Source organism: Sarcophilus harrisii, chromosome 2 (assembly GCF_902635505.1).
Source record: "Sarcophilus harrisii chromosome 2, mSarHar1.11, whole genome shotgun sequence".
NCBI lineage: Eukaryota > Metazoa > Chordata > Mammalia > Dasyuromorphia > Dasyuridae > Sarcophilus > Sarcophilus harrisii.
Genome location: NC_045427.1, coordinates 240337345 through 240359996, shown reverse-complemented (window position 1 = coordinate 240359996; position 22652 = coordinate 240337345). Strand labels below are relative to the sequence as shown.

The 22652-nt window shown below is 36.2% G+C and overlaps 1 protein-coding gene across 1 annotated transcript in view; it reads right to left on the bottom strand.

Moving 5' to 3' along the window:
- The window catches only part of CDH4 (cadherin 4), a 1212105-nt gene that overhangs the window by 198286 nt on the left and 991167 nt on the right, over positions 1–22652 (bottom strand). Inside the window, exon 6 of the mRNA XM_031949243.1 lies at positions 17686–17830. Within this exon, the coding sequence (XP_031805103.1) occupies positions 17686–17830 (145 nt within the window). The remainder of the gene's footprint in view (positions 1–17685; positions 17831–22652) is intronic.

Genomic DNA, 22652 nt, shown 5'->3' with positions numbered 1-22652 from the left:
AAAGTCTGAGTTCAACCCTATCTTGTACATTTACTAACTATGAGAAAGATTTTGGATAAGTTAAACTCTTGTTATTCCATTTCCTCATGTGTAAAAGGGAGATAATAATAGCTGCAATATTCTCACAGATTTCTTATAAGAATAGTACTTTATTAATCTTAAAAGCTTTAAATAAATACGTTATTATTGTTATAACTTTTATATTCTTTTGTTTTCCTAAGGATGTAGGACTTTATCATGCATGCTATATGTATTTATTTGCTGAATTAAAAATATTTTTAAAAGTCAGAGATTTTACATATTAAATTCCAGCACCCGCACTAGTAAGTCCATTGATAATAAATCAAATTAGCCAAATGGTGACAATTTCTCTCAGGAATCCAAAGGGATTAGTGTGTGCAGGCAATGATAACCTGATTACTGCACATTAGATCTTCATTAACCTATAAGTTGAGTTCATCTATCACCCATGATAGAATTAATGTATGACATTTTAAAGCTGATCTACCATTAAAAAGCCCTAATGCACTTCTAAGTCACAGTTGAAATCCCTTCCATCCAATTTCATTTTAACCTTACAAACATTTACGAAGTGCCTACTATGGGTAAAGCATTGTGTTAGGTACCATGAAGGAAATAGACATACATAAAAAAAACAGTTCATGATTCAAAGAGCTCATAGGCTAAGAAAGGACTATAAAACAGAACTAAAGAAACTAAGAGAAGTACACAGTGATAGGATTTAAGAGGAAAGAGAAGTCCTAATTAGCTTCTTGAAGTAAAAGGAAGAGAAATAGAGATTTCCTGGAAGTGGCACTGGCTTTTGAGCATGCTAGTGTTCTGATGAGCATTCTTTTTGTTAGGGAGCCACTTAGGATGTGGTTATTTGACAGAGATGGATGACAGGGAAACAGAAAAGGGAATGGTGGCTGCTTGGAATCACTAAAAATATGTTCATTTCTTCCTTGTTGGCCAGGAGATAAACATGGTCTAGAAAAAACTTGAAGCATCAGAAAGATTAGACTTAGGACCTTGAGCAAATGGCTTACAGGTAGTGTATGGGGGACAGTGGAAATAATACTGGCTTTGGAGTCAGAGGATTTAAGTGTGAATCTTTGATTAGCCCATTAGTACTTTGTGACATTGATCAAGTCACCTCATCTATCTAAGCCTCAGTTTCCTCACCTGTAAAATAATAAGATTGGACTTGATGATCTTGAGATCCCTTTCAATTCAAAATCTGTATTCTTCTGACAGTTTTGGGTTTCATTCTTCTCTGTATAATGAGGGAACTGCATTAAATGATCTCTAGGTTCCTTTTCTAGTTTTTGATAGATCTTGATTCTATGAAAGACTGAATTATCTGACAAACAAGGAGGAGCTGTTTAATCTTAAATCCTAAAATGATAGAACTGGAAGAAATAAGAATCTAATGACAGATCTGATATTAGTACATAGATTTCCCTATTTCCAGTCTAGATCCTTTTGATTTTACCTCAGATCTTCTAGAAATACATTATTTTATTATGAACAACAATATTTATAATATACATATATACGTATGTGAGTATATATAATCATCCCAAGGATATTTGTATATATATTTATATTCATAACATCACCCCAAATTTATATATATTTATATATATAAGCACACATATTTACATACACACAAACACAATATATACCCTTTAAACTATATCCCAATTGACTCAGAGAATACAAGTATTTTAGGTTCAAAATACTCTGTGGGTCAATGTTTCTGTGTGTTTTTAAAACTGTAGCTTAAACACCATAAACCAGCTTACATTTAATAGGAAGTTAATAACATAATTATCTCAAACCAAAAACATTTAGTAAGACAGTATCACATGAATAATAGCAATGCCCGCCATTTTTCCCTTCAAAATATAGAGCATATTTCTAGAAAGATATATGACTACAATGAAAAGAGTGAGCACATACACATAGTAGATATTATATATGGTTGTAGACATTTAGAGAAAACATATGACCTTAGCGGTCAAAGCAAGTCATGTTATTGACCCTGATATGCTCATTTTGTACTCCCATGCCAATCATTCAACTGGGCTCTCTGGGCCTGCTGTTTTTCACAGCTCAACTTCTATTGCTTCTCATACTAACTGCTTATTAATCTGAAAAGTCCTTAGCAGAGAAGTGTGTGGGTCAACTGAGGATTTTTACTTCAACTGTATCCTATCTGTTAGATGCAGAAACTTTTAGGTTAGAAAAACTAAACTAGGTCTAGTTCAACTATCCATACCTGAACAGGAACATTTTATAAATACCCCCAATAATGGCTCACTCTTCTGAGGTTTCAAATCTTCCAGTGAAGGGAACTTACTATTTCTTTTTAATAGATCAAATATTTATATAGTACCTAGTGTATATATAAAGTACTCTTCTAGGTGCTGAGGAAGATAAAAGAAAATGAATAGAATCATCATTTCATGAATTAGCCCATTCTACTTTTGAACAGCTATAACTGTTAAGATGTTTTTCTTCATATGGAGCTGAAAGCTATCTGTAGAATTTCCATCCACTGATCCTAATTATGCCCACTGGGGCTAAGTGGAATAAGGATATTTTCTCTTCTACATGACAGCTCTTCAGGTACTTGAAGACAACCATCACATCCTAAGTATTCTATGTACTAAACACCTCCAGATCCTTCAGATGATCCTTTGTTGACATGTTTTCACCTTCTTTTCCAGCTTGTTTTCTTCTAGTTATATCCCAGCTTATCGATGTCCTTCTTAAAATGTGGTGCCCTGAATGAGATACATCAAACATATGGCCTAAGCAGAGCGGAGAAAAATGAAACTATTATTGCCTTCTTTCTGGACACTATTAATGCTTGTTTTAATACACTCTAAGATCCAACTTTTTAGCTGCTCTGCAAAGCATTTTAATTTATACTGAGCTTATAGTCCATTAAAATCCCTAGGCATTTTTAAGTCTTTCTGCATGAATTCTAGTTTTTGAACACAAGTGGAGTATTTTACATTTATCCCTATTAAATAAAGTCCATGGATAATGACTAGGTTCAGAATTGAATAGAAGGAAACAAATGGATTGAATCTCATTTGGGAAATTAGTGACCCCAAGAGGTTCCCTGAAATACAACTATTTTTAATACCAATATCTTTTTGTGATGTCATATGATCATAAATCATAGAATAATATAATCTACCCCCCCCCCCGAATGTGGTTGACTCAGTAGACAATGGTGACATCATGGTGGTCGCAAATAGGCTATAGCATATTAACAACTAAGAATTATGTATGAGTGGTATGAAAGACACCATTAAAGTGATATTTGACTAGGAAAGAAAGTATGTTAGTTATGTATTTCAGGTGACTGATAATCCATATGTTGAATTGGTAGCCTTGAAGAAGGTGATTAGCACATTGTATGGACCCACTATTGAAGATTTGTGGGAAACATGGATAGAAGTCATATAAGAAGTTTTGGATGGTTGTAATACGTTCTGCTGGGTAAACACAACGATGGTATAGATTATTGCATTTAGTGCTTTGTTTCAGTTTGCTGAAAACTTTTTGAATTTTATTTTTGCCATAACACACACACACACACACACATACACACACACACACACAACTTCTTTTAACCTACTATCCTTAGATTATCTGGCTACCTCCAAGATTCAGGAAAAACACTGCTTCTAATAGGTTCTTTCTCAGTTCTTATAGCCACTAGTAGTTTCTCTTCTGAGGTTACTCTTCCATCTACTCTATGTTAATCTTGTATGTATAGTTAAACATTTCCTTCGTTAGGAAATACACTTTTTTATGACTAGGAATATTTTGTGTTTTTTTTAAATCCCCATGCTTAACACAGTACCTAGCACAGAGTATACACATAAGGAAAACTTGTTGATTAATTAATACTACCTGCAGATTTGATATGCATATCATCTATGATTTCATCCAAGTCACTGAAGAGATTGTTGATCTGAATAGGAACAAGGACAGATTTCCAAGGCATTCCAATAAACATCTCTCTATAATTCACAGTGGTATATTCATCATTCATAGCATGCCAGAAAGAGTTATCTTCTCATTACAAAATGATAATTTAATATTCTCTTATTTGTTTGAGTATATTGATATATAGATAAAAGAAACAAGACATTAATTGGAAGAATCATGCCTGATTATTGAATTTTGTGAAACAACAATTTTAAAAAACTTTGAGACATAATTTCTGTAATAAAAATAAAATCCTTGATTTAATATTTCACACAGACTTTGTAGCATAGTTCTTTTCTATGCTGAGAAGTATCCCGTATGTTCTTGAATGACCAGCATATGTTATAGAACCATTAAAGGTTGGTTAACCTTTGCAATCTAATTTTGACCTACAAGCTATTTAATTTAATCATCCCCCCATAGAAAAGGATTGAATCATTAGAAGCCAGCTTGTAGCAATAGCTATATTACATCAGATCTTCATTAACCCAAGCTAATAATGGCTGTGGACTAATGGAACTTTCTTCTCTCTCCTCCCCCTTCTTTCCTGTTTCTCAAATGAGAAACTGCCCATTCAGTGCCCTTTAGTATTTGGGGGTTGGATGGGGAGTAGGGAGGGATAATGAGGGCAGTGTAAACTCAATTTTTAATTGGGTCTCAATTTAATCAGCCTTTAAAACATAAAATTCCTAGGTAAACACTAAAGGGAGAAAGAGAAAGAGAAAGAGAGAGAGGGGGGGGGGGAGAGAGAAGGAGAGGGAGGGAAAAGGGGGGAAGAGGAGGGGAAGGGAGTGAGAGAGAGACATACACAGATAGACAGAGAGAGAGAGCAGAGACAGAGACAGAGACAGCAATAGAGACAGATATACAGAGATAGAAAGAGACAGACAGGGAGAAAAAGACAAGAGACAGACATAGAGAGAAACTATCATGTTTATAGGTAATAGGATTGGGAGGAGGTGTGAGGGGGCAGCTCCTCATAGTGCTGCCCAGGTAGCACCAGTTTTCATGCTGACTATCTTCTCAGGAAGGGGAGGAATATTGGACTTGACAATGGCCTTGTACTGTAAATAATTCTTAAAGCACAGCTCTTGCTAATCCCAGGTTCCTGCAAGCTCCCAAGAACATGAAAAGGGGAAGAGGAGCAGCAGCACATGGCTCCTTGTCCCTCTCTCCTTTCCACAGGGGGCATGGGTGCTTACTTGCTAGGAGCAGGGACAGCCTTAGTAGCTAGCTTCATAAACCAAAAGGGCGGTCAAGGCCTATGGAGAAAAAAAATAGTGCTAATATTAAGCAACCTTCTTTTATTCATTCTAGGAGCCTGGATTTTCAATTTTTGCTTTTCACTTCTTTTTAAAAAGTAACACAGGAAAGCAAACAATGGGATTTTAAGGCCTAAAAAGAGCAGTCTGTACGAATTACAAAATGAATCTAGTGGAAAGGGGATGTCATTTAGCATTGGATTCTAATTTTGTTTCTGAACCCCAATTCAGACATTTACTGGTTATATGATCTTATAAGTACCTTTACTGCTTTAAACCTCAGTTTCTTCATCTGCAAAAATTGTGACAATTTTTTATCTCTACCTCTTGGTATTGCTAGTTTTCTTCAAGTTTTAGTTTTTTTTTTTTTTTAAATTCCATCTTCTCTAAGAAACCTTTCCTAATCTCCTTAATTCTAGCATTTTATTTATATATGATTATTCACATGTTATCTGTCCCATTATACTGTGAGCCTTTTGGGGACAGAGACTATCTTCTGGTCTCCTCAGTTCTTAGCACAGTGTCTAGAACTCATTTTGGAGTTTAATTAATGCTTACTGTCTGGATGACTTAGTCAGGAAATATGGACTCTAATTCTGTCTCCACTATTTGTGAGTCTGGGCAAATTATTTTTTCTCTGAGCTTTAGTTTCACATTTTAGAAATAGGAATAATGATAGATCTACCATGCTTACTGCATAGGATTGACATGAGGATCAAATGAAATAATAGTTATGAAACTACTTTGGAAATAGTAAAGCATTATTCAGAGTATTGTTTAAGGGGCTTAAGCCTATGTGCTTAACACAATGAAGAGTAGGAAGAAGTTCAGAGAAGCAAGAGGGCCATTCCTGATCTCCTTGTTCTCTCCACTACTTTTTCTTTCTCTTTGTCTCTCTTTATCTGTCCTGCAGGCTGTTTCTCAGATAACCATCAAGTATTATAGAACCTTATCTTCTCCCTAGAATTCTGAAAAGTGGACACAAAATTTCAAGCAGCAAAGCTAAATATTCCAAACCTTACTCTACACTATAACCAGTGATATGCTGATAAATGTTTAACAACTAGTCCAAAAAAAACCCCAGCTTGGGACACTTTTTAAGTTTAATTTGCATTATTAATATTTTCTCCATTACCTAAGTTTAGAAATCAACTAAACTTTTAATCAAGTCTTGATGTAGATTTTGTCAGTTTTCTGGAGGTGTAAATATTCACACTGAGAATTTAACAATTGACTTTGAGCCCTTTCCAGTTGGCTTCAGCATCCTCCTGGACCACTCTCATATATCAGCAACTTAACCTCAGGGGGAGCAGAAAGAACAACTAAAGAATGAATTTGGACTGTTTTTAAAAGTGCATGAACAATTGTATGGAGGACCCAGTTCAATTAATTTCCACACGCATTAAATTTGTACCTACTATGTACTAGACAATGTGAAAGACACTGGGGATTCAGAGATAAAAATAAATATAGCCCCAAACACTTACATTCTACTAAGGCTGGGGGATCAAGACAACAGGAACACAGCTAAATCAATACTATATACCACACTAAAAACACACACACACACACACACACACACACACACACATACACATACACATTTTCTCTCTCTCATGAAAAGCAATTTCTAGGTGGAGAGGAAGAATTAATGAAATTTGGATGGATGAAGCATGCTGCAATGGAAAAGGTATGAGATTTGAATTCATCTCTTTTATGCTCCAAGAGTCTTGTCCAAAGTCACATCATTCTTCCCTAATGTCTCAGGTATTCAAAGCTGGGTTTGTCTGTTGATTGGTATTGAGGTTCTAAATTCAAATGTCATCCCATTCACTTCCTGCTAGTGTGGTCCTTGTGCAGGGTACTTGACTGACCACTTGGATCTTAAGCTTTATTAACTCTAAAATAAGAGATTTGGACTGACTGGCCTCTTAAGGTTACTTCTATTTCTTAAATCTGATATTTTCATTTATACAGAATGTGAGACTGAATACAGCATTTCAGCTGAATAACCAATATGATAGTCATACAGAAAGGAAGATTTTGACAAAACTGTGGTCTTCAAGTCTAAAGGATCCCAGCACATAATTATATCAAAGAACATACTGCATGGAATAGTGATCTCCAAATTTGTTTATTTATTTTTACTATATACCCTAGTCAGTTGAAAATTTTACACATATGCCACAAATACATAGAAATAACTAATTTACTTATTTATAAATTATATAACATATGCTACTGCATTAATGATTATATATGTAATAAAACTAAAGCAAAAATGTAAATTGAAAAGGGATGAAACATATAATTTTTGCTTCTTGAGTCAATAGGGAGCCAGTGATGTTTATTTAGTAGGAGAATGGCATGGAAACATTACATTACATTACATTGAAGGGAATTCTTTTTGGATTGTAATAAGGAGAGGCTTGAGATAGGAAGAAGTTATATGAGAGGTGATAAAAGACCTGAAACTAGGGAGTTCATGTAAGTAGAGAGAAGGGGACAGATGTGAGAAATGTTATGGGGATAGAAAAAAGTTTTGGCAGTTGATTAGATATGTGAAGGAACTGAGAAGAAGTGGTCAAGGATAACAACAAGACTAAAACTTTGGTTCTGAACCTGGATGAACCTGTATGGATTTAGAGGGAAAAGTGATTTTTTGAGATCTCCAAAGCAGATCTAGTTCATCCATATCTGTGAACCTCCAGTGAGTAGGGCTCACTGTACCTCCAAAATGATCACGGTACCTTTCCAAGGGGTTCATCCAACAATGGGGCTTTTCTTCAACATAACCACAATATCCTTTTTACTTGTTATGGTCCTCCCTAGCCTTTTCTTTTAACAATGTCTTATTAATATCTTCTATTTTAACATCACCATCATTTCTAAATGTCTTCCTTCTCTCTCTCTCTCCTTACCAGTGAGCCCTTCTTCGTAACCATACAACAAAGAGAAAACAGTTCAGCAGAATAAAGCAAGAGATCAATTAAGTCTGACAGTATATGCAATATTCCACACCCATATTCTTCCTAACTCTACAAAAAGGAAACCTTCCCTATTTCCACCAGGTAAGATTGTCCCCTCCTGGAGTAATTAAATATATGTCTGAATTGATGAGTAATTTGCTCCTTGAAGCATGTTGGAAAAGACTATCTATGCTGATTGTGTTCTCTCAGCTCAACTATTTAACTAGCTATGTGACTTTGTTTTAGATGATTTCTGAGATTCCTACCAATTCTAAGAGCCATGAACCTTTTTCTTGAGACAGGCAGAAAAGTCCCCTGAACATCTGCTTCAGAATTCTAGGGATCAAGCCAAAGGCATCATCTTCTTGGCAGAAGCCATGTGTAACACAACCAGTGACATGGTACTCTTTCAAACAGAATAAGCTGAGCTCTTCATGAAGTCAAAGGAACAGACTGTTCAACAGGTTGCATCCTGAGTTCTATCCTGAGCTAAATTTATTACTCTGCAGGCAATGAATTGGAAGAATTTATTGCAGAATACGGACCCATAGATTATGACAGATAAAGAAGCACCATCAGGCCTCTTTCTGGGCATACTTTCCTGATTTACAGGGCTGTGCCAATGACACAGGAGGTATTCCATCAGATATTATACTTTTCTTCCCAACATCTGTTCCCTCTTTTCCAGGCTCTTGGTGCTATTTACATTTGTTTTCATTTATTTGCTGAGACCTAGTGGTGAGACACACATACGTATTCTATAAAGGAAAACTGCGTGGGTTGTACCCGGATGGTATGTAAAAGATGTTAGAAACACACAATCTGTTGCACAAGGTACACCTCTCTGGGTCCTTCAGACATCAAATCCAAGGGCCATTGTTAAGACTCGGTGAGCATGGTCAGCTCAGTCTCTCACCAGGACACCCAAATGGCATAGAAAATCCTTATGTAACACTTTTCTCTCATGAAACATGCACAAACACACACACACACACACACACACACACACACACACACCCCTACATTTTAATTACAAGGATAAAATGTGCATGACAAACTGCATATCTATAAAGGTAAATAAGAATTAGAATTGTTATCATTGTCAGCTTGTTTTTTCTTTGATTACTTTATTTAGAATATTTTTAATTGAAAAGGGGAAGAATATGTGTTTTTAGAGGCTCTGATTTTATGCCTAGAGAGCAACTGGATTGATGTCTTCTATTCAGAGAATGAAGGATATTCATTGCCATTAACACAAAGGCTGTGAGTATTATTATTCTTGTCATGTTTGCCTAATTCCAAAAATACCCAGAGGTTTTCAAATAATCCACCTTTTCTTTTCTTTTCTTTTCTTTTTTTTTTTTTTTTTTTTTTTTGGAATTTGGCAACAAAACATCTGATTAATTATCTTTTTTTCTCCTTATTTTTCATGTAGATCTTTGGTGGATTGTTTAAATGGGTTGCCAGAAATCCACATGAAAATTAGTAGGAAAAATTATCCAGCTATGCTGCCTGTACCATGTCAAAAAATTGGGCTATTTGGAAATTTCTTCAGGTCTTGGACCATGGAAAATACAAATATTAACAAAGTGATGCATACAGCCTAAATAATTTCAGCTTTGATGCTGTCTTATTTGAATTTGCATCTCCAGAATTTATCATAATACCTGGAATATAGTAATATATTAATATAGCGTTAGTATATATAGTAGAATAGCATATATTCTACTATATCATATATATAGTAAAATATTGTAAGCTCTTAAATAAATATCCTACCATCCTAACATCCTCCCTCACTCCTTCCTTTCTCCTTCTCTTCCTTCCTCTTTTCTTTTCTCCTCTCTCCCTCTTTCTTTCCTTCCTTCCTTCTATCTAATCTACCTATATCTATCTATTTATCTATCTACTTTATAAACCAGGATAACTAAGAATTCCTGCCCTCCTCTCTCCCTGTTCCACATCCATTAGTGTCAATTGTGGTGGTGGGCAGGAAGCCATTCATTATCAAAGTTCACTGAACAGTGAGTCAGATGCAAGTACTAAATGCTTAGGGATGCAAAAATAAAAGTGAAACTGGCTCTGCCCTTAAGGAGCTTCCATTCTGATAGGGAGATAACACTTGCACATATAGGTATATGAATACAAAACCAAAAAGATTAGAAATAAAATTTTGATCAATGTATATTGAGTTGAATCAATTATGGGTAAGTCACTTTGCATCTCTGGTTCTCACTTTGCTCATCTGTAAAATGAGAAGGTTGGACTTGGAAATCATTAAGGTTCCTTCCAGCTCTGAATTCCACTAAAATAGACAGTAAAGTACAGCATACATTGCCCTCTGGGCCTGGAAAACTTCACACCTGAAAGGAAGCACATTCTCTAGGCCTTCACCTTAGGCCGTTCTTTCCCCCTGAAGAAAAATAGTATGTCTGCCAACCTATGAAGTGGAAAATCCTGTCATTTCATTTTCTCCCTTGCTTCAGATTTTTGTCCCTTGTCAGCACTCCCTCAGTCACTTAGCTGGGAATGCTGCTTCCGGTACATGATGCTAAGCATCTCTTTATTAATTGTGTTAACAGGTAAAGGGGGAAAAGAGAGCAGAGAAATCTAAGACTCAGTTCTTCCTATGAATTCATGTACAAATGCTACTATGTGCCTTAAAGGATTAATTTCACAAGCCTTAAATTGCAATTTAATTTGAAAACTAATTCAGCCCCATAATTGGCTTTCTGCTCAAATCACTGAAGCTAAAGATTTAAATTCTTAATATTCAGATGACTTTCAAGTATCTGGCCCCATCTGTGCATTAGTCCATGGTATTAATCTCTCAAGGGGATCTGTGCTGGCATAGAAATAAAATAAATAAATATACAGGCCATACTAATAGAATAATCTATTTAGGAAAAAAGCTCTGTGTTATATAGATGAAGGTTTCTTTAACTTCATTTCTAGCATGCAGATTTCACCTCCCAGCTATTTAATTTTTTAAAATAACATTAATTCCAAAATTTATAATATAGACACTAATACATTTGTGCAGGGTTAGAGAAAGCAGTGAATTTTAATTATAACATTTTCACTTAAAAAGTATCAATAAGGATATTCCTCTCCATTCCCCTTTGGGAGAGTCTCCCATGATTACAAGAGATTGTCCTGTGATTCCTTTTATTGTATGGAAGTAATGCCAATTCTGATCCTTAGCCAGAGAATGCCATTGAGAATTAAATGAAATCAGAGTGGGTCCAGAAGGGTGAGTCATTTATTTAAAAGTTACTTCAGAGCTATTTTCCAGGCTCTGAAAATTACTATGTGTGGACTGTGAAGGTAATGTAGCAGGTCACTATTTGGTGAAGCCAGTGGGAGTAGGTGAGGGATGGTTATGCTCAGGTAGGATAAGACAAGGGAACATCTTTGTTCAATGTTCAGGTATTGTTTAGATCAGTGGGCCTGAGTTTCCATAGACCTTCAGGAGATTGTTCTAATTCATGATAGACAGAATGCTTTGATCTCCCCTCATAACTTATCTAAATCCCACCCCTTCATCAATGACAAAGTGAAGTCCCATTTCTTCCACTCAGTCTTTTCCCCTAATTACTTCATCTCGAAATGATTTCTCCTTTACTCTGAAGTCTTACAGCATTGTCTACATGACTTTATACATGCATGTGTGTATGTATTTCTATGTACACATATACAGACATATATACATATGTAGGGTAGTTGGGTGATGTAATAAAACACTGATTCTGGAGTTAGGAGGGCCTGAGTTCAAATGCAGCCTCAGACATTTATTAGCTATGTGACCCTAGGCAAGTCATTTAACCTGCTTGCCTCAGTTTCTACCTTTCTAAAATGAGCTAGAGAAGGAAATGTCAAACTACTCTAGGATCTTTGCCAAGAAAACTCCAAAGAGTCATTCTTTTGGCTTCTGATGGTTCAGAGTGAGTATAAATAGTAATTATTTCTGTTTTGGCCAAAAATCCTGATCTTCTTCTTCCAGATTGTTTTTTTAATGGTTTGCTTTCTTTTAAACCTAAGTTTCATCATTAAATTGGCATTGCCTCAGACAAAATGCCTGGGAAAAATCTTAGTTTAACAAGGTCAAGGTCTCCTACTGTATCTAGGTCCATCTCTAGTCATCCCGATCTATATCTTGCCACTGGACCAAGATGATTCCTAAGAGTGAGACTGATGACTTTGTATAGCCCTCCCTCACTTAAATCCAATTCACTTGCAAGTCAAGATATTTTCCTGATATCATGGTCCTCTTCAAGAAAAAAGAACAAACAACAACAATAGCAGCAAAGAACTTTGCTGATTAAGGCTGTCTGGGAGCATGGGGAGTCCCAGCTCTGGAGTGTAGCTGCATCTTTTCAAATTTAGCTCCGTTCATGGAGAGGCCAAGTTCAAAGAAGCAGAACATAATTCATGGGGAATAAAATATATTCCTTTAAGATACACTCTCTAACAGGAGCACATTAGACTGGAAAGCCAGCAACTAAACCAAGAGAAAAAGAAAAGCTTTTGCTCTATGGGAAAAAAAAGACAAAAAGCAAAATTCACAAAACAATGTATTTCACTGAGGGATGTCTATTTACCAGGACAGGTTTTCATATGAAGGTTTCCTCAAATCCCACATGATGATAACTTAAGGGTCTGTTCTTCTGAACTGACAGGGCTGTCTAATGGGGATTTGTAAAATGGTGTGTGTGTGTGTGTGTGTGTGTGTGTGAAAGAGAGAGAGAGAAAGAGACAGAGAGACAGAGAGAGATAGACAGAGAGAGAGAAAGAGACAGACAGACAGACAAGAGACAGAAAGAGACAAAAAGAGAGACAGAGAAACAGAAACAGAGGCAGACAGAAAAACAGAGACAGAGAGACAGACATAAAAAGAGAGACAGAGATAGAGAGAAAGATGGACAGTCTTTCTTTCCAGTTTGTATCTCCATGATTAAGCACGATGCTTTGCACATGGAAATGAACAACAGATTTTTTCCTTCCATTAAGTCTTTCATTCACTTGTATATTGAGAGTCTATTATGTACAGAGCGTAGACAAAATGAGGAGAAGATTTGTAAGAGTAATTTATATCAAGCAGTTTATAGTCAAATTGTCATCAAGAATTTAAATACCTATTATGTGTCAGGCACTTTATTAAAAACTATGGGTATGAAGATAGACAAAACCAGTGTCTAACCTCAAGAAGCTCATAGTCCAAAGTAAGAGAGAATATACAAATAACTAGATATATTATACATACTATATACACACACACAAACAACTATATATATATATATGTAGGTATGTATATATGTATATATAATGTACCTAGTTGGTATGTGTGTGTGTATATATATATATATATATATATATATATATATATATATAATATGCATTATATATACACACATTTTATACACACACACACAAATACACACATACATGTATAGCCAAATGCAGCTATATAGTGCACAGAGCAGTGGGCCTGGAGTCAGGAAGACTCATCTTCTTGAGTTCATATCAGACTTCAGACCACTTTCTAACTGTGTGACTCTGAGCAAGTCACTTAACCTAGTTTGCCTCAGTTTCCTCACCTGGAAAATCTAAAGAAGGAAACAGTGAACCATTTCTGTATCTTTATCAAGAAAACCCCAAATAGGGTCTCGGAAAATCAGACATGACTGAATAATGACAACATTAATTCTGAACAGTGAAGAAAGTGCTAAAATCTAGCATGCCCTAAACACAATAGGATTATAGGATCACAGATTTAGAACTTGAAATGATCTTAGATGTCATTAGTTCAACACTTTATTTACAGAAGTAAAATTAAAAAAAAAAAAAACTTTTCTAATCACTTAGGTAGTAAATAGCAGAGGTAGGATTTGAATCTTTTGTGCCTTTGATTCCAGATCTAACCATTGTCCACTGTCCCATTTTACCTATTCATGGTTCCATATAATTAATTTAGACTATCTAAGGGCAGCAATTTTCTTTGCTTCAGAGGTAATCATCTCCTGCTGATTTTAAGGGTCTGGTCACATGTGTAATTAATCAGTCTCCAGGGTTTTTCTTTAGGTAGTGATTACCAAGGGCACCTTCACTAGGGCAAACATTCAGTTGAAGGTGAACTGTCCGTGACAAATATGGCACTAATAATCTAACATGTACTTTGAATTTGGGTTTCTAGTGCTGAGAATGAGCAGCCCTGAACAACTGTCATTCCTTTATCTCAACTGAAAGAAGGTTTTTATTAAAGAAGGAAAGAAAAGATTTCAATGGAGAAAAAAAAAGATTTGGAAAAACCTTTACTGGAGTCTGGGCTAAGGGGAACCTTGGGGTAAACTTGGGGTATGAAGCTAATATGTGCTATGTGGATATGCTTAACTCCTCTAATTATATTATAGTTTTTGGAAAAAAGACATGTCTTGCTGAATCAATATTTAATATATATTTCCATTTGTTTTCTGAAAGAATATATGTCTTAAACCCTTCATTAGTCCATCAATCTAAGGAATAATGATTAATTCTGGCTGTAGCTTTCCCTCATTTCACAAAGACTCAGCATAGCACCCTTCTATTACTATAATTTTCTGATATAAAAGAAGAAATTGAAATAGTAAAAGTATTTCTAGTTTTGGGGAGTCTCCTGCTTAGGTAATTGGATTCCATTCTCAGTTGTGACTTTATTTTCCCTGCATAAAGCTTGGCCTGGGATGGTAAGAGTAGGTTAAACAGAAGCCTGGTATAACTTCGCCATGGTATTTTAAAGGACACAGCCTTATCATTACTTGTGGTGGACTAATATCAGAAATACAGATTTCCATGTTCCTTAGGAAAGGAGGAGTTGAAAGACAAAGAATTGGCATGTTAATGTAAATATATGCCTTTAAGAGAAAAGTGATGGTGTGGGAAAAGAAGGGTAACAATCACAAGGCCATGGGAAATGTGATGTTTTTGGTATAGGAAACATGCCCTACATTTGACCCGCTTCCAAGGCAGAAAGCATTAAGGGCAAAGCCCCAAAGCACTTCTCCTTCTTGTACATTCTATACTCTTGAGGAGGAGACCCGATGCTGATTTTCCAGCTTAAAGGCTTATCTGGATTTTTGTTGAGAAGATGCTGCAATTTGCTGCTTTTGTTATCCTAATGAGAAAAGCTAGTTAAACATTTGGGAAGACTTTCCATATCGATTGGTTTTAGAAGATGTGGGAAATTAGATTTGTTATGGAAACAACACCCAAAACACAAGTACTTTCAAACCTCACTGCTGGCTCTGCCTGCATCACCACTCACTGCCACACTAGAGTCACTGCTGGCTGCTGTGTTCGTGCAACCACTCCTGCCAAAGGACTCCTTAAAGGAGATGACTGTCAGAAAGGATCCATCAGCCTCCGCGTTTCTACCTTGCCAGCCCTCTCCTATCTTTTTCTTTCTCCAAAGGAGAGGTAAAGAAGGTTCTAGGAGAAATCATGTCACATTTTGTCCTTTTCTGTGCTAGGGTCATGCAATCCTGAAAGACAATCAGTAAAGAATGCAATTCACCTTGTTGAAAATAGCAGCCCTTGGAGACCAGTCTATGACAACTACCTCAGGCAGTGAGAAAGTAATGATGAATGGCTGCTGACACCAACCTAAAGCCAGTCACCAGTTAACCCCTCCATCAGGCAAAGCAACCTAAGAAAAATCTCCTCTGAAGTGGATAACAAGAAGGATTACAGGACTGATATATTTTAATATATTGCCCAGCTTCCTAAAAGCATTTCCTTTAATCTCTAAATAGTCTTCAGTAAACTCTGGTTAGGATCTACTATACACAGATTACTTTTGTTCAGTCTTTTTTTCAGTTGTGTCCTAATTTTCATGACTCCACTTGGAGTTCTCTTAGCAAAGATCCTGGAGTGCTTTGCCCTTTTCTTCTCCAGCCTGTTTTACAGATGAGAAAACTGAGGCAGACAGGGTTAAGTGACTTGCCTGGGGTCACACTGCTAGGTAAGTGTCTGAGGTCAGATTTGAACTTGTGAAGATGAATCTTCCCAACCACAGACCTGGTGCTCTCTGCACACCGTGGGTCTGCCTAGCTGATACTGTTACCCATTTGACTTTTTTTTGTCTGCCTGCCAGGCTTCTATTATCACTGAAACTCACATTTTCACAGTTTTTGCTTATTCACTTTAAGCAAGCCTCTTCCCCTATATGATTTTATTTTCTATCTGTAAAATGGCATGGGTAGCCTTAAACGGGCAATGGCTTCCCTTTTACCAGAGGCCTAAATGGGCATTGGCTGGGGGTTGTTGTAATGGGAATTCTATTTTGATGTTGGTTGGACTAGATAGCTTCAGAGGGTCCTTCCAAATTTAATATTTGGAGAATCTCTGATTCTATGAAAAAAATTCTCTGGACTAGACCAGGGATTTTTATCCTCTTTTTGTGTCATAAACATCTTTTCTAGTCTGGCAAAGGAAGCCTATGGAGCCCTTTGCAGAAGAATGTTCATAAAGGATAAAACTAAAATATACAGGATTGTCAAAGATACCAATTATATTAAAATAGTCATCAAATATTTTTAATAAAGGTAAATTCATGAACCAGGTTAAGAACCTCTGAATTAAATGATCTTTAAGGTTTCCTCTGGCTCTGATAGTCTAAAGTTTGAACTAAATTCAAGCATAGTGATATTTGCTAACTATTCAGAATACTTCAGTTGTTTTCCTTTCTCCACACCAAACTTACCTTGGATTGCACAGTATAAACTAGTTATTATCATAACCAATGATATGATTATATAGAATTTTATGGTTTTCAAAGTACTCCATATATCTTGTCTGATTTGATTTTCCCAATAACCCTTGGAAATAAATATTATTGTTGTCCCTATTTTACAGATGAGGAAACTGAGGCTGGGAGAGGTCAAGTGACAGTAAGGGACTGAGGCAAGATTCAAACTTAGATATTCTGATTCCAAATCCAGAATTTTATCCCGAATTAACTGCTACTCTATTTGTAGATTTTTTGGGGTCAATTATTTAAGTAGACTTCAATAAATCTCTCTTAGAGGCTCAAGATATGATGCAACTCCTTTTTAAAATCAGTGAACATGTAATGGATTGCCATTTCAGGCATGGGTTGTGATTGACATTGTTAGAAGAAATCTCTGCTTTGAAGAGGTCAGAGAGCTAATGAACCATTGGGGCAAATGTAATGTCCCAACAAAGCTTTCAAAAATGAGGCAAAGGAAGAAGTGAATTTATCAACTGCTCCTTGAAATTACCACATTATCATTATATTCATAAATGGTCAGGTTGAGTTTCAGGCAGAGATAAGGACTCTAATATTTATATGTAAGATGCATTGTGGGACTACTGGCAGGGCAAATCAGAAGTGGCCCATTGTTGGGCATTGTTTTTGCTAAGACTCCAGAGCTTTGGCACAGTACCTGGTTTGGAACCCTCATCCACAGATCCATTGTAGACTTGATTTATAAACTCTGGCCTGTTGTCATTCATATCAATCACATAGATGTAGAGGTCAATAGGATTCTCCACCTTGTTTCCATTCATGTCCACTGCATGGGCTCTAAGCTGAAAAAAACAAAAGCAAAATAACAAACAGAAAACAGAAACAACACATGGTCAGAATTTGAATTTGGTTGATGCTTCTAATAGTTCTGAGGGCTACTGTCACATAACAGAGCAAAAAAAAAAAAAAAAAAAAAAAAAAAGGACATAGTTTTCATCCAAAGTCTACCAGATTTGTAGCACTTTCCAATGATATGACTTTTTTTTTTAAAGAAATGAAGATGAGGAATGTCTGGGTGTTAAGGTGACTTACTTTCAAACATTCTTGAGCTCCCTAACATGTGCAATCATTATTCACTGGGGGAAAAAAGCAAGAAAACATTTCAGTAACCTTAAAGAACAAGCTTCTGATCTATATCCCAGGTGCTCTAGAAGTATGTCATGGCCAAGAGAACACCTCACCCTGGTCCCTCAGCCTTTACACAGAAAATATGCCTGAGATCACAGAGAAGGACTTACAGGGTATTTTCAAAGATGCAGATAGAATTGACCTTATGGAGCAGAATAATCATCACCCATATCTTTTAGTGTTCTCTATGCCCCAAACTCCAGGCAATTCATAGCACAGATTAGCACAAAAGAGTTCTCAAGAAATATATAAACAAATAGGATAAGGCAACACCAAAGAAAAACTCACCCAGAAACCTTGGATCTGAACTGATCTTCCACAAAGAAGCTTTCCCTAACACTGTCTTTTTCTTTTTTCCTCTGATAATGAAGTCTGCAATTAAAGTATAATGTGCCAGCCTATAATAAGCAGTGGCCAAAGATGGGTATGTACTTTTCCTGCTACCTGCAGGCAGTCCTAGAGTAGGAAAGAGGTTGGTGTTCTCATTAAGGCTATTGGCAGCAGCTGTTGCTAGCTTGCCCCTATGGTTCAAGAGTCCTGCATATAATATTTTGGTGACAGGTATTCCCATCCCAGGGATAAAATGAGCATGAAAATTCCTTATTGCACTCTTTAAAGGTGAAATTTTCCTCTCTGCTATTAATAAAGGAGAGTTGGGGAACATTTCACACCTATCATAGAGTCTTCTGTGATGCTGAAAGTTGAAACATATTAGATCCCAGTAAAGTCAGAATATCCCCATTGCAGAATCTGCTGGGTATTTAAAAATTGATTTGTGCCACTTCTGTTTACATTTATCTAATGTCTCAAATGGGCAAATGCCTCTATAGTAACAGAACATCTTAGCTTTTTATTTAAAATGTCTCTTCTTCTGATATCTCAAGAAAGAGAAATTCTTACTAGGTAATAGTAGAGACCAAAGATCTGTCTCCTTAAATGAAAGGATGACCACAGTCTATTAAAATGAATGAGTAGAGTGACAATCCCTCTGGGATAACAAGCTGAAGGCAAGAATTGGAAGGCATTAGAGGACAGAGGAGGTAGCTCTGTTCATCTGATGCAAGACTACATTTGTAAGTTTTTCCTTTCTCAAATCTATTTACCTCCATTTGTCCTGTTTGCCTTTAGAAATTGAACACAAGGAAAAAGCCAAAATAAAAGTGTTGACAGTGATTCTCAAAGTATGGTCTAGAGAATCCTGGGGATCTCTGAAACCCTTTTAGAGGGTCTACAAATTCAAAAATAGTTTTTATTTCCAATATGGTAAATGTCTATAAATATAATCCAGACAAACAAAAACTCTTTGGAGAGATCCTCAATAATTTTTAATAGGATAAAGATACTGAAAACAAAAATTTGAGAACCACTGGTGTAGAGTGTATGGGCCAACTTTCTGGGATTGATGTTCAAAATAGCATTCAGATCTAGGGGGATTTAGTTCATAAGTAGGAAATAGAATAAAAGAACAGAGGGTGGGCATATGACTTGCTGACAGGGCTTCTGGTAAAGAGGGTCACAGAAAGCAAATAATGTCAGAACAGGAAAAGACCAAAGAATGTCAGAGCTTAAAGAAGTCTTAGACCATAGAACTATAGAATTTCAGAGTTGGAAAGGAGTTAAGAATATAGCACACAGAATGTCAGAATTACCTTTGCCTGGGTACCACCTCCTTCAGGAATTGTTTTCTAGTCCCCATGGCTACTAACGGTTTTCCCCTTTCTATCCCCTCTGCATTTATATTGTATGTGTTGATTTATATGTGAGATTTCCCCCATTAAAATATAAGATTACTGAGGGCAGGTGCTTTGATAAGTTCTTCTGCATATTCTCTAGTGCTCTGCACAGGGGCCCTATAATAAATGATCAATAAATGTTTCTTGATGGGTTGATTCATCTAATCTAGGCCCCACATTTTATATAGGATAAAATTGAGGTACATTAGAGGTTCCCTAAGTTATAAAACTAATTTGTGGTAGAGTTGGGATTAGAATTCAAGTTTTTCAAATCCTTGTCTTCCTGTGCTACCCTTCTGCCTCATGATTATGAGCAGGGATTGGCTGACATGAATCTATTCCAAACTGATCATTAAAATCCCTTCTAAAATGCCTTCCCACTTGAGGATTCTATGATTCTATGACCCTGGGAAAGTAGTTAGAACCAAAATGAAAGGAAGGCCTTTAGGGAATAGAATTTTGAAGCTCTGAGTGTCTAGAGATTGGGAGCTGGTGCATATTGCCTGTGAAGAGCTGGATCCAGCTGGTTCCAAGTGAATTCTTCCTATTATCCAATCTCTTAGCATAGCTCTCATTACTGCTGCTTCATGTACCTCCGAAAGAAAGGCATTTATACATGATGGCTGCTGAACGAAAAATGAAAGTGCTAATTGTATTCATATTGGCTCCAGTGTTTTGGTTTGCTTCAGACAGCAGTGAATGGAATTTTACCCCTTAATTTGTGTTTTTAAGAAGAATTTCAAGGCTTACTTGACAAAAAATAGAGGAAAAAAGGAGAGGGAAAGCCATGTGTGTTGTGCAACAAACCAAATTGACACTGATTCCTAGGAAAATTGCAAAGTACAACACAACATGAGATTGTGCAAAAGTCCAAGCTCGGGCTAAGTTCTATTAAGAACAAACCTAAAATGTTGTGTTGTGATACTAAAGTTCCCAGCATCCATCCAGTTACCAGTCACTGTGAACTATCTGCATCTCATCCTCATGGACAAACCACTCAGCCAAGAGCCACAGAGCTATCCTTCATCATGTCAGATGGAGAGAGTCAATAACTTTACAAGTCAAAGGTCAGGTTGAGTTTTGAAAAAAAAGTAATTCTGGACTAAAATTAAAGTTATTATCTTCAAAATAAGGTGGTATTGGGTGCTTCCTGCTTTGTCTTTAGGCACAGAAACTGCTTCAGAGATAACATGTCAAGTGAATCACATATTTATTTAACCTTCAGGTTTGCCTTCTATCTTGCCCCATCTCACCTCCAGAAAAAAAAAAAAAAGTTTTAATCAAATTTGATAGCTTTTGTTTGAAACTTTCAGGAGTAGCTCTCCAGTAAATCTTGATCAGCTCATGTCATGCACCAAACTTTTGGTCCTGGGCACTCGGCTTGGTTAAAGTGGTTAAAAATTTTCAATAACTTAAATGTTACCCAGTTTGTATAAACCTGGGATTCAGGAAAGCAGTTTGCCTATTCATATGAAGAGGGAGATTTTTATTTTTATTTTTATTAGGGGGGATGCTTTTTAACTTTGAATGGAAAATGCTTCCACTAAAGTTGTTCTCCAGTCTGACAATGGCTAGTGTGGATGGAATACTACCTTTGGCAGTTATGACTAAGTTGGGGAGGCTTTCAGTATAGGTCTGGTGATGATCTAAGTCAGTGGTTCTCAAAGTATGGTCTAGAGAATCCTGGGGATCTCTGAAACCCTTTTAGAGGGTCTACAAATTCAAAAATAGTTTTTATTTCCAATATGGTAAATGTCTATAAATATAATCCAGACAAACAAAAACGCTTTGGAGAGATCCTCAATAATTTTTAATAGGACTTAGTTTCAATTGATCAAGGATGGACAGAAGCAGCTACACCCAAAGAAAGAACACTAGGAAATGAATGTAAACTGCTTGCATTTTTGCTCTTCTTCCCAGGTTATTTATACCTTCTAAATCCAATTCTCCCTGAGCAACAAGAAAACTGTTTGGTTCTGCACACATATATTGTATCCAAGATCTACTGTAATCTATTTAACACGTATAGGACTGCTTGCCATCTGGGGGAGAGGGTGGAGGGAGGGAGGGGAAAAATCGGAACAGAAATGAATGCAAGGGATAATGTTGTAAAAAATTACCCTGGCATGGGTTTAAAAAGTTATTTAAAAAATAAAAATAAAAATAAAATAATAATTTTTAATAGGATAAAGATACTGAAAACAAAAGTTTGAGAACCAGTGATCTAACTAGTCTACTAAGTATGGACAGGCTTATCACTATATTTACCCCATAAGATTGAAATTTTTTGTGGCTGTAACAAGTCATGTAAATAGCCTGAAGATTATTTGCAAAGGAAGCTTTGAAAGACAGTGATCTGCTCTAGTGAAGATAATATCTGAACCAAGGAAATCATGGACCCATAAAACATTACAGGAAAAATGGAAGTTTATATGTTTTGAAAAAAATGGGAGCTTGATTTTTGTCTGAATAATTGTGACATGGTAATAGAGATGGATCTTGAATCAGAGAGCCCAGATCCAAATCTTGCTCTGTCACCTATTATTTATTTGATCATGAGCAAAGCAACCAATCTCTTGGGACTTAACTTTCCTCATTTGCAAAATGAGAAGGTTGGATTAGATGGTCTCTAGCTTCTTTCCAAATATAAATCTTTCTCCAATATGAATCTTTTGATTGATAAGACAATTCAGAGAAACATTCACAAAGTTCTCCCTTTTTTGGTTGTTTCCTTTTGCTATAG